The 18,999-nt window shown below is 46.1% G+C and overlaps 1 protein-coding gene across 5 annotated transcripts in view; it reads right to left on the bottom strand.

Annotated features, from left to right (window-relative positions):
* LOC137355290 (tolloid-like protein 2) overlaps positions 1–18,999 on the bottom strand; it is a 230,483-nt gene that overhangs the window by 114,061 nt on the left and 97,423 nt on the right. For all 5 annotated transcript variants that reach the window (XR_010970902.1, XM_068020251.1, XM_068020254.1 and 2 more), the window contains 3 exons: positions 17,781–17,959; positions 11,563–11,668; positions 6,704–6,828 (listed from right to left, as the gene is read on the bottom strand). Coding sequence is in view for 4 of the 5 variants with exons in the window: in XM_068020251.1 (XP_067876352.1) it covers positions 6,704–6,828; positions 11,563–11,668; positions 17,781–17,959 (410 nt within the window). In the remaining variant the exon portion in view is untranslated. The remainder of the gene's footprint in view (positions 1–6,703; positions 6,829–11,562; positions 11,669–17,780; positions 17,960–18,999) is intronic.

Below are 18,999 nucleotides of genomic sequence, written 5' to 3'. Positions count from 1 at the left end.
TGAAAGTCGGCCACCTTGGTGATGGAATGGATATGTGGTCAGAAGCTCATCTCGGAGTCAAACACAAGGTTGAGAATGGTCAGGCTAAGCTTCAGACAGTTGACAGGGAGCGGGATGGAAATGGTGCCTCGGGAACGGAGTATGTGGTGGGGTCTGAAGACAATGGTTTCGGTCTTCCCAATATTTAGTTGGGAGTAAATTTTTGCTCATCCAATACCAGATGTTGGACAAGCAGTCTGACAAATCAGAGACAGTGGAGGGGTCACGAGAAGTGGAGGTGAGATAGAGCTGAGTGTCGTCAGTCCACCTGCGGAACCTGACATGTTTTGAGATGATGTCACCAAGGGCAGCTTCAAGATGAGCATTAGAAGAGGGCCATAGGATAGATCCTTAGGGAATTCCAGAGGTAACAGTGCAGAAGTGGGAAGAGAAGGTATTGCAGGTGATTTTCTGGCTACGACTCAATGGATAAGAATGGAGCCAAGCAAGTGCAGTCCCACCCAGCTGGATGACAGTAGAGGCGCACTGGAGGAGAATGGTGTGGTCAACCATGTCAAAGACTGTAGATAGATCAAAAAGAATGAGGAGAGATAGCTCATCATTTTCACAGTCACTTAGGATGTCATTTGTGGCTTTGTTAAAAGGTTCTGGTTCAGTATGGTGGCAAGGGTGGAAACTTGAATGGCAGGAATTAAACATGGAAATGAGGGAAAGATAGGAATGGAATCTGACAGGCGACAACATGTTCAAAGACTTTGGAGAGTAAAGGGAGGTTGAAGATGGGGGCGGTTTGTAAGGTCAGCAGGATCAAGGGTTTGTTTCTTGAGGATGGGGTGATGACAGCAGATTTGAAAAGGGACAGCACTTGAGGAGAGGGAACATCTCAGCATTATCAGCTAACTTGGGGGCCAAGGATTGAAATTAGGTGGTCAACAGCTTTGTGCAAGTTGAGAGAGCAGGAAGGGGGTCTCATGGGCAAAATGAGCCTGGAGGGGGCATGGTGGGAGGTGGAACAGAATCCAGAGAAAGACGCGAGTTCAGGGCTAATGCAGGGGGGAACATTAGGGTCAGTGAGCTACGGAAAGGGATTGAATCTGCAGAGGCAGCTGATTGGATGATCTCAATCTTAGTGACAAAGACGTCCATGAGCTCCTCACACTGGTTATTGAAGATGAAGGTGCAGGAGGCACTAGAGGGTGGTTTAAAATGACGGGTAGTGATGCAGAGATTATCTTTGCATTTCAGGATTATCTTTGAATAGTGAGCATTTTTGGCCAAGGAGAGCAGGCGAATAGTGCTCTATGCGGCCTAGCCAAATTTGATGACAAATGGTCAAATCCACCATAGGCATTCATGTCCATGTCCCTTGGACTCAAGGGACTGATGATGAGGGCCATGCCAGGGAGAACAACTAGGGTGAGAGACAGTAATGGATTTAAACCAAGGATCCATCTGCCTATTCAAATAGATACAAGAGATCCCATAGGAATATTTGTAGCAGCATTTTCCCAGTGTCCTGGCCAACATTAGTCATTCAACCAACACCAGCAAAAAAACATTAACTGGTCATTCATCCATTGCTGTTTGTGGGATCTTGCTTTTCAAAAAAATAGTGGCCAAGTTTGCCTGCATAACAATACTTCCATGTAACTCACTGGCTGTGACGAACTTTGGGATCAATACAAGGCTGAATTTGCTTTGCAACCATGCAAGTATTTAGACAATGATTGCAAAAGTACTTTGAATAGAAATTATTCTCCTTCCCATTAAGCAATACAATTGTGATCAGTAACAACGGCCAGCACATCTTTGCCTGGACTAGGGGAGGTGATGTATTATTGCAGCTGTAACCTGCTGAATATACCAGCTGTTGGTCGAAACCGCCCCAACGCCTCAAGTATAAAATGTTCATCTCTCACTTACATCCCTCCATGGCCTCACCCCCATGTCCAACCCCACCATCTCTGTAACCTCCACCAGCCCCAACCCACCCACAAAAGCAGTTAGCACTGCAGCCTCACAGCTCCAGCGACCCGGGTTAAATTCTGGGTACTGTCTGTGTGGAGTTTGAAAGTTCTCCCTGTGACCGCATGGGTTTTCGCCGGGTGCTCCGGTTTCCTCCCACCGCCAAAGACTTGCAGGTGATAGGTAAATTGGCTGTTGTAAATTGCCCCTAGTGTAGGTAGGTGGTAGGGAATATGGGATTACTGTAGGGTTAGTATAAAAGGGTGGTTGTTGGTCGGCACAGACACGGTGGGCCGAAGGGCCTGTTTCAGTGCTGTATCTCTAAATAAAATAAAATAAATTAATAAAACTCTTTGCCCTCAGATCTGGCCTATTGTGCACACCTGCACTTTGCCCCATCATAGGAAGTAAATTTCCAGCTGCCTGGACTCTAAGCCCTAGAATTCCCTCATAAGGACTAGGAGCAGGAGTAGGCAATTCAGCCCCTCGAGCCTGCTCCACCATTCAATATGATCATGGCTGATCTCATCTCGGCCTCAACTCCACTTTCCTGCCCATTCTCCATAACCCTTCAACCTTTTATTATTTAAAAATCTGTCCATCTCCTCCTTAAATTTACCCAATGTCCCGGCATCCACCGCACTGTGGGGTAGTGAATTCCACAGACTCACGACCCTTTGAGAGAAGTAATTTCTCCTCATCTCTGTTTTAAATCTGCTACCCCTTATCCTAAAACTATGACCTCGCGTTCTAGATTGCCCCACAAGAGGAAACATCCTCTCTACATCTACTTTGTCAATCCCCTTAATCATCTTATATACCTCAATTAGATCTCCTCTCATTCTTCTAAACTCTAGACAGTAAAGGCCTAAACTGCTCAATCTCTCTTGATAAGACAAACCCCTCATCTCTGGAATCAATCTAGTGAACCTCTGAACCGCCTCCAATGCAACTACATCCCTCCTCAAGTAAGGGGACCAATACTGTACGCAATACTCCAGGTGCGGTCTCACTAATGCCTTGTACAGTTGCAGCAACACTTCCCTACTTTTATATTCTATTCCTTTAGCAATAAATGCCAAAATTCCATTTGCCTTCCTTACTACCTGCTGTACCTGCATACTAGCTTTCTGCAATTCATGCATGAGAACACCCAGATCCCTCGACACCAAACCTCTCTCCTCCTTTAACACCCCCCTTAAAATCCAGCTCCTTTAACAAGCATTTGGTCACCTCTCCTGGTCTCTCTTTCTTTGGGTCGTTGTCCATTTTTGTCCTATTATACCTCTGAGGGACCAGGGGACATTTTCCTGTTAAAGATGCAATATAAATGCAAGTAATTATTATTTCAGCTCCACTCGCAATTCCTCAGATCTTGAAGCAGTCTGTGCCCTGATGCAGCAAAACCTGGACAACATCCAGACTTGAGCTGGTAAGTGGCAAGTAACACCCCCTCCACACAAATAATCATCTCCAACAAGAGAGAATCTGACCAGCTGCAATCTATACCATCTACAAGATGCACTGCCCCACCTCATCAAGGCTTCTCCGACAGCATTTCCCAAACTCACGACCTCCACCACCTAGAAGGACAAGGGCAATGGGCATATGAGAACCTTTAATTTCCCACCCGAGTCACACACCTTGAAAATGTTCCTTCATCACCGGGGTCAAAATCCTGGAACTCCCTCCCTCACCGCACTGAGGGAGCGCCTTCACCACATGGACTGCAGTGGTTCAAGGTGTCGGCTCACCCATCACCTTCTCAAGGGAAGCTAAGGATAAGTAGTAAATGCTGGCTTTAACAGCAAAGCTCACATCCCAAGAATGAATTAAAAACAGGACAGAAATTAGTTAAAATTGAAGAAGAGTAAATGAGGATTATATGAATGATTAGATACCAAAGAAGAATGTGTGGAAATAAGAAGTTAAAGAGGGGATAAGAAAAAATTATCAAAAAACATCAAAAGGAACAGCAAAGTGTTTTTAACACTCATCAGCAAACAGAATATTGTTCAAAGTGAGGTGGAACTCAGAGAAGAGAGAACTAGTTATTTGTAGATGATCAAAAAAATAGCAAAGGTATTTAAGAAATACTTTCCGCAGCACTTAAAGCAGCCAGAGGCATTGCACAAAGAACAGCCAGGTGCTGCGCAAACGACTACTGGCAACACCTATGCAGTCATATTCAGCTGGCCTCAGACACCGGAAACATCAGAGGAATGTATGATGGCATTAAGAGAGCTCTTGGGCCAACCATCAAGAAGATCGCCCCCCTCAAATCTAAATCCAGGGACATAATCACTGACCAACACAAACAAATGGACTGCTGGGTTGAGCACTACCTAGAACTGTACTCCAGGGAGAATGCTGTCACTGAGACTGCCCTCAATGCAGCCCAGTCTCTACCAGTCATGGATGAGCTGGACGTACAGCCAACCAAATCAGAACTCAGTGATGCCATTGATTCTCTAGCCAGCGGAAAAGCCCCTGGGAAGGACAGCATTACCCCTGAAATAATCAAGAGTGCCAAGCCTGCTATACTCTCAGCACTACATGAACTGCTATGCCTGTGCTGGGACGAGGGAGCAGTACCCCAGGACATGCGCGATGCCAATATCATCACCCTCTATAAAAACAAAGGTGACCGCGGTGACTGCAACAACTACCGTGGAATCTCCCTGCTCAGCATAGTGGGGAAAGTCTTTGCTCGAGTCGCTCTAAACAGGCTCCAGAAGCTGGCCGAGCGTGTCTACCCTGAGGCACAGTGTGGCTTTCGTGCAGAGAGATCGACCGTTGACATGCTGTTCTCCCTTCGTCAGATACAGGAGAAATGCTGTGAACAACAGATGCCCCTCTACATTGCTTTCATTGATCTCACCAAAGCCTTTGATCTCGTCAGCAGACGTGGTCTCTTCAGACTACTAGAAAAGATTGGATGTCCATCAAAGCTACTAAGTATCATCACCTCATTCCATGACAATATGAAAGGCACAATTCAACATGGTGACTCCTCATCAGACCCCTTTCCTATCCTGAGTGATGTGAAACAGGGCTGTGTTCTCGCACCCACACTTTTTGGGATTTTCTTCTCCCTGCTGCTTTCACATGCGTTCAAGTCCTCTGAAGAAGGTATTTTCCTCCACACAAGATCAGGGGGCAGGTTGTTCAGCCTTGCCCGTCTAAGAGCGAAGTCCAAAGTACGGAAAGTCCTCATCAGGGAACTCTGCTTTAACATCTCACACTGAAGAGTGCCTGCAGAGTCTCATCGACAGGTTTGCTGCTGGCTGCAATGACTTTGGCCTAACCTTCAGCCTCAAGAAAACGAACATCATGGGGCAGGACGTCAGAAATGCTCCATCCATCAATATTGGCGACCACGCTCTGGAAGTGGTTCAAGAGTTCACCTACCTAGGCTCAACTATCACCAGTAACCTGTCTCTAGATGCAGAAATCAACAAGCGCATGGGAAAGGCTTCCACTGCTATGTCCAGACTGGCCAAGAGAGTGTGGGAAAATGGCGCACTGACACGGAACACAAAAGTCCGAGTGTATCAAGCCTGTGTCCTCAGTACCTTGCTCGATGGCAGCGAGGCCTGGACAACGTATGTCAGCCAAGAGCGACGTCTCAATTCATTCCATCTTCGCTGCCTCCGGAGAATACTTGGCATCAGGTGGCAGGACCGTATCTCCAACACAGAAGTCCTCGAGGCGGCCAACATCCCCAGCTTCTACACGCTACTGAGTCAGCGGCGCTTGAGATGGCTTGGCCATGTGAGCCGCATGGAAGATGGCAGGATCCCCAAAGACACATTGTACAGCGAGCTCGCCACTGGCATCAGACCCACCGGCCGTCCATGTCTCCGCTTTAAAGACGTCTGCAAACGCGACATGAAATCCTGTGACATTGATCACAAGTCGTGGGAGTCAGTTGCCAGCGTTCGCCAGAGCTGGCGGGCAGCCATAAAGACGGGGCTAAAATGTGGCGAGTCGAAGAGACTTAGTAGTTGGCAGGAAAAAAGACAGAGGCGCAAGGGGAGAGCCAACTGTGCAACAGCCCCGACAAACAAATTTTTCTGCAGCACCTGTGGAAGAGCCTGTCACTCTAGAATTGGCCTTTATAGCCACTCCAGGCGCTGCTTCACAAACCACTGACCACCTCCAGGCGCGTATCCATTGTCTCTCGAGATAAGGAGGCCAAAGAAACACTTCTACACTGGGTTATACTCCCTGCAGACTGCCAGTGGAGGTTTGTCCCCATTGAATTGAGGAACCAGATCATGCCAGTATTCCATGTGTGGTCAGACAAGTTCTCGCCGATGCACAGCTCAATATTGTGGGCATGGAGCCCAATAATCTATTTGCAGGGCATTTACAGTTTTAGGCAAAATATATTGGGGTAATTTTGACTGCACGATGGTGTAAAACAGGAGAGCATCTCTCCTCATTTTACTTCCACTGAAGTCAATGGATTCGTTATCACTCATTTTATGTTCACATACCCATTTTTCACTGTCATAACCATTTTCAAACTCACATCCGCTTTACACTGCATCAAAGTCAACATTACTCCCACTGGTTTTTTTTTTATTTTTAAGGCCAATGGTTGGATACAAGCTGACCACACTCCTGTAGGTCACATTCACATGCAACAGATGCTTAGATTTATAGATTATATTTTTTCTAATTAAACCTCAAAACATTTCTAAGAATAGGAGCCAGATTCATGGCAAGTTACCTGGACAGCGGTACAATTTCTTGGCCTGGGTGATGTCTCCGTGGCTCAGTCTTACTCTCTGTCCGATGGGTGGTCTCATGCCATGAATGTCCCTCCGAGGAAGGATGGTATCTAAAAAAACACCCCTTTGGAATGAAGAGAGAGCAGCAGCCCGTGAACATAGCAGAATCAGCAACAGAGGGGTCATTGCAAACACAAAGGCTTTGAACCAATCAAATAGGAATTCAAATGCAAAAGTGTCTGGGGCAGTGAGCTGGTTGTTTGTGACACTATTAATGAGCAGGTCATGCCTATTAACTCATTATAGACCAAGCAGAATCGTGTTTAACTGTCCCCAACTCCCAATCTATTTGGCAATTCTTGGATTCTTTGGAAAGATTATTTGCATTTCTCTCAGTTTCTCTCTCCTCCATCAGGTCTGTGTTTCTTTCACCTCCTTTATTTCCCTCTCTCCTCCTCCCGCCCCCCCCCCCACCCTTTTCCCCCTCCCTCCCTTTACTTTCTCTTCCTTCCTGTGGGACTTGGATGAGTTGGAAGCTGAACTGATGCAGTCGGCATGGACTGTGGGAGAGCCGGTGTTGGACCCCACAGATGCAGAAATGCCCTGAAAAAAAATTGGACCACCTATCCTAGGTCTCAGTAGGTAAAAGGTTCAGGTGTGGTGGCAGAGGAGGCCACTACAGGGCCTTTACTGCCATCTCCGGAGGCTTTACCACTACCTTGTCCATGGTGGCATCAGGATGAGGTGATTATTCGGATGGGGATGAGTGGGAGTTGCCAGGGACTTGCGGAGAATGGGGAGGGAGTGGAGGTGGTGGCCCAAGCAGGGAGGGGGAAAGAGAGGGAAATCCTACTCGGGGAGGTGAGGCCTACCACCCGAATCTCACACCATCATCCCACCAAATGCTGGAAGAGAATCCTGCCCAGACTCTCAGTGGATTCTAAGCATTATTTTAGTGGCAGATTTTGCCTTTGTGAATAAAGGCAACAAACAGACTTGAGAACAAATCAATCCTGCCCAGCCCAGAGATCCTGGATACCACAGACATTGACCCCTGGGCCCAAATACTTGATGGACATATCCCCGTGTGCATACATCAGGATGGGCATTGGCCATGCATGCACATCTGGCATAGACATGCCCCATGTGGGCACATCTGGACAGGGATTGCCCCATGTATACAGATCTGGATAGGCCCAGGTTCAATTCTAAATCAGAAACCACGTCAGTAGAGTTAAACATCCATCTGGTGCCAGAGTTGAGCAGTGAAATACTTGCTGAATGCCTGCGAATTACCTGCCGAGGAAACTCAGGTATTTAATTTCTGCTGGACAGCTGCTGGGACGGCACGACAACAGGAATGAAATAACCAGCCACACGCTGGTTTGGCAAAGGGCTATGTATAAAAGTACAGTGGGCTCTATAACATCACTTCAATATGGAATACAGCTGTCAGGGACGTCACAGAAGTGAGATTACAGGGTGAGGAAGAGGGAGATCGAATACAAACTCATTTAACACTAGTTTAACACTCAGGTACAACTTATTACTCCAATGTGTTTTGTTGCATGATATTTTTCTTTAATTCACTGACTGGAGGTCTGAATTTGTATTTTTTTTTTTAAAAAGACATTTTAAAAGACAAGCTCCCAGCAAAGTCATTCATTCATCTTACGGTGATCACCTAATTTGCAACACTGTATTCTACACTGCAATGAAAGCTTTCAGATCCTGCCTGTTGACTGACTACCTTTGCATACTCCGGCTACAATCAAAAACCCCGTTTTGAAATCATTCGCATTGCTATCTCCAAAAGACTCACCAAACCAGTCATCTACCTCTTCAGACTAAAAGCCTCAGGACCACTGAATTCAGCTAAAAGCCAGCTGAGTCACCAATCTCCACAGACTGTATACCTTTTTTTTTAAATGGACTCTAACTCAACCAATCTACCTTTCCCCACTCTGTAACCTATTTGTGTATGTAAATCTCGAGTGTGTGCGTGGGAGTGAAAGCCAGTGCTTTGTTTATATTTAATTAGTTCAATTTAGGTACAATAAAGTTAACCTCTTTCCTTGTTAACTCAAGAAAACCTGTCCGATTGGTTCTGATGACCATCGCAAGTAAGTAATCAAACACCTACTGAATTGGCCACTACATCCACTTTCAGAAAGAATTAAACCTGTTTGTTGTCGTCTAACAAGGAGAGGGAAAAGAGGGAAGCCCTTTGACCCCTCCTCACTTGACCATAGCAAACTGCTTTCACTTCTAGGGTGCTCAAAACATAACCAAACATTGCCTAGGCATGTCACAGAAGGAATAAACAGGTCATTCTCAGGATGGCCGGCTGTTACTAGTGAGGTATCGCAAGGATCAGTGCTGGGCCACAGCTGTTCACAATCTATAGAAATGATTTGGATGTGGGGACCAAATGTAATATTTCCAAATTTGCTGATGACACAAAACTAGGTGGGAATATAAGTTGTGAGGAGGATGCAAGGAGGCTTAAAGGGGTCTTGGACAGGCTAAGTGAATGGGCAAGAACATGGCAGATGGCATATAATGTAAATAAGTGTGAAGTTATCCACTTTGGTAGAAAAAAAACAGAGAGAGAGTATTTCTTAAATGGTGAGAGGTTGGGCAGTGTTACTGTCCAAAGAGACCTGGGTGTCCTTGTTCATGGGTCACTAAAAGCTAGCATGCAGATGCAGCAAGCAATTAGAAGGCAAATGGTATGTTGGCCTTCATTGCAAGGGGTTTTGAGTACAGGAGTAAAGAGATCTTGCTGCAATTGTATAGAGCCTTGGTGGGACCGCACCTGGAGTATTGTGTACAGTTTTGGTCTCCTCATCCAAGGAAGGATATTCTTGCCATAGAGGGAGTGCAATGGAGGTTCACCAGACTAATCCCTGGGATGGCGGTGGGATTGTCTTATGAGGAGAGATTGAGGAAGCTGGGCCTGTATTCTCTAGAGGTTCAGAGAATGAGGGGTGAGCTCATTGAAACCTACAAAATTCGTACAGGGTGGATGTAGATAAGATCTTACCCCTGGCTGGTGAGTCTAGAACCAGGGGACATCGTCTTAGAATAAGGCGTCAGCCATTTAGGACTGAGATAAGGAGAAATTTCTTCACTCAGAGGGTGGTGAATCTTTGGAATTCTCTACCCCAGAGAGCTGTGGAAGCTCAATCATTGAGCAGAAGACAGAATTCGATAGATATCTGGATACTAACGACATCAAGGAATTATGGGGATAGCATAGGAAAGTGGCACCAAGATAGATGATCAACCATTATCTAACTGAATGGCAGAGCAGGCTCGATGGGCTGAATGGCCTACTCCTGCTCTTATATTCCTATGCATTGAGAGTGGGACTGAATGCAAGTAGAGGTATGTTGGAACTTGTGTCAGGCGGAGATGGGAAGGCCAGTGTTGAGAGAGTCTGGAGGTGAGGATTAGGGATTCAGTGGTAATGGGGTGAGGTACAGACAGTGGTGGAAGTGGTTTGGATTTTGGGTTTCGAAGCTCAGTTTAGGGTCAAACACAATACTGAGGTTCTGCTCAGTCAGTACTGCATGACATAAATCAGAGCCCAATGGATCTCCTGGACTCGTTTTGATCACCGAAGGGGATCAGAGAGGAATTCCCCCTTATTTTGCCAAATTGACCAGCATTTTAATCTGTGTTTTCGCCTCTCCTCTGGCTTTCAGGTGGGGTGGGGAGTGTATATATTGTGATGCACAAGGCATCACAGTTGTATGGGACAGACTGAATGGACCAGAGGGTTTTTATTTGTCTGTCGTTCCTATGACCCATTGATTCTGGATAATGTTATTCAGAAACAGTCCATAGATGAGGAATAGATGGGGATGGAAGAAACCTTGGGGCTTAATATAGGCAACTGTGTGGGTATGGGAAGAGTGACCATTGCAAGGGGTGTGTTAGATCCTCTGGGACAGACAGCAACAGAACCAAATAAGTGTCATGGAGGATGGAATGACATGAAAGAAGAGGGCACTAAAAAAGCATGATTAGAGCACATGAAGCGACTGGTGATTCTGAATAAGTGAGGAAAGTCCCAGGTTTGATGCCCACACCCTGCTGAGTTATCTAATATTGGACTGAGTGCCTCTGAACCATGAAGTGAATCACAGCTGCTGTTCCTGACCACTAACCAGTGTCTCCTGCACAACTGGGTCTGGTTACGAGAACAAGCCTGGCTTCACTGCAATGAAGAGAGAGCCTAAATTTATCAGACGCCTTCTCTGAGAAGCATCTTAAGATTCACAAGGAATGAATTGCTATGGACTGTTGTTTCATAACTGAATACAGCAGCAGAGCAAGATCCCACAACCAGTACTGAGACTGGTGAGTTAGTCGGTTTCTGGTGATGTTGATAAGGGAGGAATGGTGGCTGGGACATGTCAAGAACTCCCAGCTGTTCCTTCAATAGACCACTGGAGCTTTCACACCCATCTGACCCAAAGGAACTGGGAGAGGGAGCCTTGGTTTACTGACTCATTATAAAGGTGACAGCCCTGAATATTGGGCACTCGAAACCCCTTGAGAATTTTATTTCCCCAGCCTCCATCACAAGCTGCTCTTTAATGATATTCCAACTTAAACCCAACTTATTTTAATACAATCCAAAGAGAGTGTGGCTTTCCAAGAATCAAAATAGCTAAGGATCAGGCTGGAGGATAGAGGATTATGTAAAAAAAAAGTTCAAATGAAAATCAAACCAAGAGACCCAGTGACAGCAATGCTTCCAGTTTAGTTGACTGATAATTCTGCAAGCACTTGTTACCATTTACAGGAAGTGTAAAGAACCAAAATCAACGTAACCTTGAAATCCAACCTGGAGAAGGTGTTCCTAGCATAGTGCATAATGCTATCAAAGTCATACGCCTCTCCCAAGGAATTCACTTCTGCAGGCTCCATCTTCAGGAAGTTGTACTCCTGCCCTGTGGCACAACAACAAATCAGCATTACAATGCGACTGGGGTAGGCGTCACTGAGAACTGCTCTCACCAGCTTTTTTAGCAATCTAGGTTTGAGGGCTTGTCCATTGAGCCACACTTTCCAAAGGCACCACAACTACTCAAAAGAAAAGAGCACACAGGAGAGAAGTGAAGGCACAGAAGGAATAGATGGAAAGAATGTGTTATTCTTTCACGGGATGTGGGTGGGTGTCACTGGCCAGGCCAGTATTTATTGCCCATCACCAATTACCCTTGAGAAGGTGGTGGTGAACTGCCTTCTTGAACCGCTGCAATCCATGTAGGTTAGGTACACCCACAGTGCTGTTAGGAAGGGAGTTCCAGGTTTCTGACCCAGCGACAGTGAAGGAACGGCAATATAGTTCCAAGTCAGGATGGTGTGTGACTTGGAGGGGAACTTGCAGGTGGTGGTGTTCCCATGTATTTGCTGCCCTTGTCCTTCTAATTGCTGGAGGTCGCAGGTTTGGAAGGTGCTGTCTAAGGAGCCTTGGTGCATTGCATCTTGTAGATGGTACACACTGCTGCCACTGTGCGTCGGTGATGGAGGGAGTGAATGTTTGTGAATGGGGTGCCAATCAAGCGGGCTGCTTTGTCCTGGATAGTGTCGAGCTTTTTGAGTGTTGTTGGAGCTGCACCCATCCAGGCAAGTGGAGAGTATTCCATCACACTCCGGACTTGTGCCTTGTAGATTGTGGACAGGCTTTGGGGAGTCAGGAGGTGAGTTACTCGCTGCAGAATTCCTAGCCTCTGACCTGCTCTTGTAGCCACGGTATTTATATGGCTACTCCAGTTCAGTTTCTGGCCAATGGTGAGTCCCAGGATGTAGATGGTGGGGGATTCAGAGATGGGAATGCTGTTGAATGTCAGGAGGACATGGTTAGATTCTTTCTGGTTAGAAATGGGGATTGCCTGGCACTAGTGTGGCATGAATGGAGAAGGAGGAGGCAGACTAAAGTGAAGGTGGAGAGAGATTTAGAAAGGAGTGAAGCAAGGTGAAAATGAGGGAGATTTTTGCAATGCTGTGCTAAGAAATTTTTTTAGTAGGATATGGCCCAAAAGCTTTTCGAGAACTCACTGTATTAATAGAATATTTCACATGTTTGAGAGGCACGAGCAAAGACAGCTTAAAATGCTGCTCCAAGATGCATTGGCTATAATTTGATCATGCTGACTGCATTCTGGGCTGTTCCTGTCTAAAATACAACTTCATCACCTCCTTAGCTCTGGCTTCTGTTGCTGCTCGATGATTCTGTTTCTCACCACTGGCACCGATGGCTCCGTATTCAGAAGCAGTGACTCTGTTGGACTCCTGGCTGCACCCATGCTCATTCCTCAAACCTGGGCTGCTTCCAGAATCTAGACTCCTTCTCTACCCCTCAGTATTCTCCCAACCACCTACCTAACTGACCAGATCCGACCAATAATGGCAATCGGAGTCCCATTTATGTCACAAGATCCCGATTTCCATATTAAAAGGCGCCGCCCACATGAATCAGGCGGGTGCTTTGGACACCTGGCGGGAGGCCCTTTCAAAATGGCGCTGGCTGGTGGGAAGCAATCTGACCTGAGAGGGTGAGAAGGCGACTGATCCCATTTTGGAAGCTGTTACTGCCCTTGTACTGGGAATGGGAATGGGAATACAGCCATTATGCCAGAGGGTAATTCTATAACCCACTCTGGCAGTGGAGTCAGGGCTATAATACTTACGGTCCAATCTGTGGCCCAAACTCCCGACTAGTGAGGCTTTGTGCTTGGAAGCATAGCTAACAAAGATACCACTCAAGTCTAGGCACTTATTGAGCTATGGAAAGGGTGATAGCAACCCACCCCAACAAAGCCTAGGCCTGTGCTCACCTAATGTCTATACATGTATCTTTTCAGCAGGAAGTGAATATGGATCAAGAGCAGAAACCCTGGCTCATTGTTCCATTCCCTCAGTGAGGGTGAGGCTGACTGTAGCATCTCACGGCTGCCCACCGCTGAGATTAACTCAAGAACGCAAGAAATAGGAGGAATAGACCATACAGCCTATCGAACCTGCTCCGCCATTCAACACAATCATGGCTGATCTTAGGCTTCAACACTTTCCTGCCTGCTCCCTATATCCCTTGATTTCCTGAGATCAAAAATGTGTCTATGCCAGTCTTAAATATATTCAATGATGGAGCGTCCACAACCCTCTGGGGTAGAGAATTCCGAAGATTCACAACCCTTTGAGTGCAGTAATTTCTCCTCATCTCAGTTCTAAATGATCAGCCCCTTATCCTAAGGCTGTCAGTCATAGAGTTATACTGCACAGAAACAAGCCCTTCAGCCCATCACGTCTGTGCCGGCCATCAAGCACCTAACTATTCTAATCCCACTTTCCAGCACTTGATCCGCAGCCTTTGGCATTTCAAGTGCTCATCTAAATACTTCTTAAATGTTGTGAGGGTTCCTGCCTCTACCACCCCTTCAGCTAGTGCGTTCCAGATTCCAACCACCCTCTGCGTGAAATATTTTTTCCTCAAATCTCCTCTAAACCCTTGCCTTAAATCCATGTCCCCTGGCTATTGGCCCCTCCGCTAAGGGAAAAAGTTTCTGATCTATCCTATCAATGCCCCTCATAATTTTGTATACCTCAATCATGACCCCCTCATCCTTCTCTGATCTAAGGAAAACAGCCCTTGCCTGTCCAGTCTCTCTTCATAACTAAAATGCTCCAGCCCAGGCAACATCCTGGTGAATCTCCTCTGCACCCTCTCCAGTGCCAACACATCTTTCCTATAGTGTGGTGCCCAGAACTGTACACCATACTCCAGTTGTGGCCTAATTAGCATTTTATACAGCTCCATCATAACCTCCCTGCTCTTATATTCTATGCCTCAGCTAATAATGGCAATTATCCCATATGCCTTCCTTACCACCTTATCTACCGGTGCTGCTGCCTTCATTGATCTATGGACAAGTACACCAAGGTCTCTCTGACCCTCTGTACTTCCTAGGGTCCTACCATCCACTGCATATTCCCTTGTCCTGTAATTCCTCCCAAAATGCATCACCTCACACTTCTCAGGATTAAATTCCATTTGCCACTGCTCTGCCCATCTTACCAGCCCATCGATATCGTCCTGTAATCTAAGGCTTTCCTCCTCACTATTTTCGACACCACCAATTTTCATGTCATCTTCAAACTTACTATTCGTATCGCCTACATTCACGTCTAAATTATTAATGTACACTACAAACAGCAAGGGTCCCAGTACCGATCCCTGCGGTACACCACTGGTCACAGGCTTCCACTCGCAAAAACAACCCTCGACCATCACCCTCTGCCTCCTGCCACTAAGGCAAGTTTGGATCCAATTTGCCAAATTGACCTGGATCCCATGGGCTCTTACCTTCTTAATCAATCTCCCATGCGGGACCTTATCAAAAGCCATGTCCATGTAGACTACGTCAACTGCTTTACCCTCATCTACATTTCTAGTCACTGCCTCGAAAATTCAAATCAAGTTAGACACGATCTCCTCCTGACAAAGCCATGCTGACTATCCCTGATTAATCCCTGCCTCTCCTGTCTCTCAGAATGTTTGCAATAGTTTCCCTACTACTGATGTTAGACTGGTCGGCCTGTAATTACCTGGTTTATTCCTGCTACCCTTCTTGAATAATGGTACCACCTTCGCTGTCCTCCAGTCCTCTGGTACCTCTCCTGTGGTCAGAGAGGATTTGAAAATTTGTGTCAGAGGCTCTGCTATCTCCTCCCTTGCCTCACATAACAGCCTGAGATACATCTCATCTGGGCCTGGGGTTTTATCTACTTTTAAGCCCACTAAAACAGCTGATACTTCCTTCCTTTCAATGCTAATAAGTTCAAGTATATCACAATCCCCCTCCCTGATCTCTACACCTACACCGTCCTTCTCCATAGTGAACACAAATGAAAAGTAATCATTTAAAACCTCACCTATGTCCTCCGGCTCCACACACAGATTGCCACTTTGGTCCCTAATGGGCCCTACTCTTTCCCTGGTTATCCTCTTGCCCTTAATATACCTATAAAATACCTTAGGATTTTCCTTTATCTTGCCCACCAGTGTTATTTCATGCCCCCTCTTCGCTCTCCTAATTTTTTTTTTTTTTTTTGAGTACCCCCTACACTTGCTATACTCCTCTAGTACCTCCGCTGTTTTCAGCGCTCTGAATTTGCCATAAGCCTCTTTTTTTTCCCTTATCCAACCCTCTATATGCCTTGACCTGTTGGTCCTACCCTTCACTTTAACGGGTACATGTTGGCTCTGAACTCTCACTATTTTCTCTTTGAATGACTGCCACTGGTCTGATGTAGACTTTCCTACAAGTAGCTGCTCCCAGTCCACTTTGGCCAGATTCTGTTTCATCATATTGAAATTGGCCTTTCCCCAATTCAATACTTTTATTTCCGGGTGTTCATGTTTGTCCTTTTCCATAACTACCTTAAATCAACGGAGTTATGGTCACTATCCCCGAAATGTTCCCCCACTGACACTTCTACCACTTGTCTGGCTTCATTCCCTAGGATTACATCCAGTACTGCCCCTTCTCTTGTAGGGCTTTCTATGTACTGGCTCAAAAAGCTCTCCTGTGTACCTTTTAAGAATTCCACCCCCTTTAAGCCTTTTGTACTATCCCAGTTGATATTGGGGAAGTTGAAATCCCCTATTATCCTATTATTTTTACACCTGTCTGAGATTTGCCTACATATCTGTTCCTCTACCTCTCCGCTGTGCCCCCATGTTCTCGATTCCCCGACCAGCGGAAACAATCTCTCAGCGTCTACCCTATCCAGCCTTTTTAGAAACTTACATGTTTCAATGAGATAGCCTCTCATTTAGCACAAAAGAATTTGAGACTTTTCAATATGGACTTTAATACCTGATTTTAAGGAAGAATGGTCTTGAAACTGTGGATATGGACTTGTTAGTGTCCACTCTCGAGTAAGGCCTGTGGATCACAGCTGCCAGAGTGACACTCAACAGATGGATGGATACAGAAATGGACTTGGTAAAAGAATTTGGTTCATAAATAAAAGAATTCAGAAATAAACTTGACTGAACTCAGATGGCATGCTGGGCTATTGCTAGTTAGAAATATATCACTAGTATTATTCTTGCTTCAGACTGCTGAAGAGAGAATGTGTTGCTACTTAGCAAGATTTGCGGTACTTTCAAAGACAGATGTTTCCTCAAGTCATGAGAGAGATAGAGATAATCCGGGTAACTACAGGCCAGTCAGTCTAACTTTGGTGGTCGAACAAAATTAATTGTCATGTGGAAGAACATTGGTTCATAAATGACAGTCCATATGGATTTGTTAAAGGCAAATCATGTCTAACAAACTTGATTGAGTTCTCCAAGTAAATAACAGGCAACATTGATGAAGGTTGATGTCGTGTCTTTGGCAGGAGTTTACAAATCCCTCCATGGCCGTGCCCTTCCCTATCTCTGCCAACAATAATTTTAACATAATTAAACATCCCAAGGTGCTTCACAGGAACATTATAAAACAAAATTGGACACTGAGCCACATAAGGTGATACGAAGGAAGATGACCAAAAGCATGGTCAAAAAGGTAGGCTTTAAAGAGCTTCTTAAAGGATGAAAGAGGGGAAGAGAGGTGGAGAGGTTTAGGAAGGGAATTTCAGCGCGTAGAGCCCAGACAGCTGAAGGCACGGCCGCCAGTGGTGGCCTTACAACCTTCCGAAAACTCTGCGCTCCCCCAGTTCGGACATCCTGAGCATCCCCAATGTAAATTGCTCCACCAGGCATTCTGCTGCTGAGGCCCTAAACCTCTCCGCCTCGCGACCTCTCTCTCCTCCTTTAAAATGCTGCTTAGAACCTCACTCTCTGACCAAGCTTTTGGTCACCTGTCCTAATATCGCCATATGTGGCTTGGTTAAATTGTCAAGTTTTGCTTGCTAGCGCCCCACACCCCCCCAATCCCAGGTCTCTGTGCAGATGTGCCCCCTCCCCCGGGGGTCTCTGTGCAGATGTGCCCCCTCTGCACCACCCCACCTCCCCCCGACCCGGGTCTTTCGGATGATGAGACGCATTACCTGGCTGTATGTTTTCTCTGATAATGCTGACATGGGTGTCTCTGTCCGGCCGGGTATGTTCGTGCCAGAACCCAATCACATGCCCCAACTCGTGAACGACAATTCCGAACTTATCGCAGTTTTTGCCGATGGAGATAGCCTGAGGACCACCCCCTCGTCGTCCTACATACGAGCAGCACCTGGAGACCAGTCATAACACAGCTTCAGTCAGCTTGGGAAACAAGAATCCGCCTCAAGTCTACACAGTGCGTCTCTGCGTCGCCCCAAAATATACATTCCTGCAAATGAAAGCCAGACCTGCATTTATTTAGCAATCTTCACAGCCACTGGATGTCCCAAAGTGCTTTACAGCCAATGAAATACTTTTGTAATGTAGTTACTGTAGTAATGTAATGTGACAGCTAACTTACACAGAAAGATCCCATAGACAGCACATGCGGTAAATGACCAAATTATCTGGGAGGAATGTTAACCAGGGCAGTGAGACTCCCTGCTCTTAGAAGACGGCCATGGGATTTTTCATGCAACCCGAGCAGATAAACAAAAGAAAAAAATTACACTGTTGTAATGTAGGAAATGCAGCAACCAATTGCATTCAGCAAAATCCAACAAATAGCAATATGGTAATGTTCTTGTGATATTGATTAAGGTATAGCTATTGGACAGGACACCGGAGAGAACTGTCCTGCTCTCCTTTGAAATAGTGCCGTGGGATCTTTTACTTCCATGTCAAAGGGCAGATAGGCCTCACTTTACCGTTTCTTCTGAGAGATCGCATCTCCAACAGTGCAGCACTTCCTCAGTATTGTGCTGACATGCCAGCCTGGATTTTAGCTCATATCCTTCAGTGCAGCCTGAACCCACAACCTGGAATCTCCGAGTTGAGCTAGCAACTGAACCAAGCTGACACTTTACAAACTGGACAACCAAGCAAGCTAGGCAAGGCCTCTCTAAGCAAGCAGTCCTTGCCAAGATACCTGTGAATCCAGCAAGTCATTTTTTTCTGCCATTCATGGGATGTTGGCACCGCTGGCTGGGTCAGCATTTATTGCCCATCCCTAATTTCTCGCGAACTGAATGGCTTGCTAGGCCATTTCAGAGGGCAGTTCAGAGTTAACCACATTTGCTGTGGGTCTGGAGTCACATGTAGGCCAGACCAGGTAAGGACAGCAGATTTCCTTCCCGAAAGGACATTAGTGAACCAGTTGAATTTTTACAA

This window comes from Heterodontus francisci, chromosome 42 (genome assembly GCF_036365525.1).
Source record: "Heterodontus francisci isolate sHetFra1 chromosome 42, sHetFra1.hap1, whole genome shotgun sequence".
Taxonomy (NCBI): Eukaryota; Metazoa; Chordata; class Chondrichthyes; order Heterodontiformes; family Heterodontidae; genus Heterodontus; species Heterodontus francisci.
The sequence above is the reverse complement of the archived record's forward strand: the minus strand, read 5'-3'. Positions and strand labels throughout refer to the sequence as shown.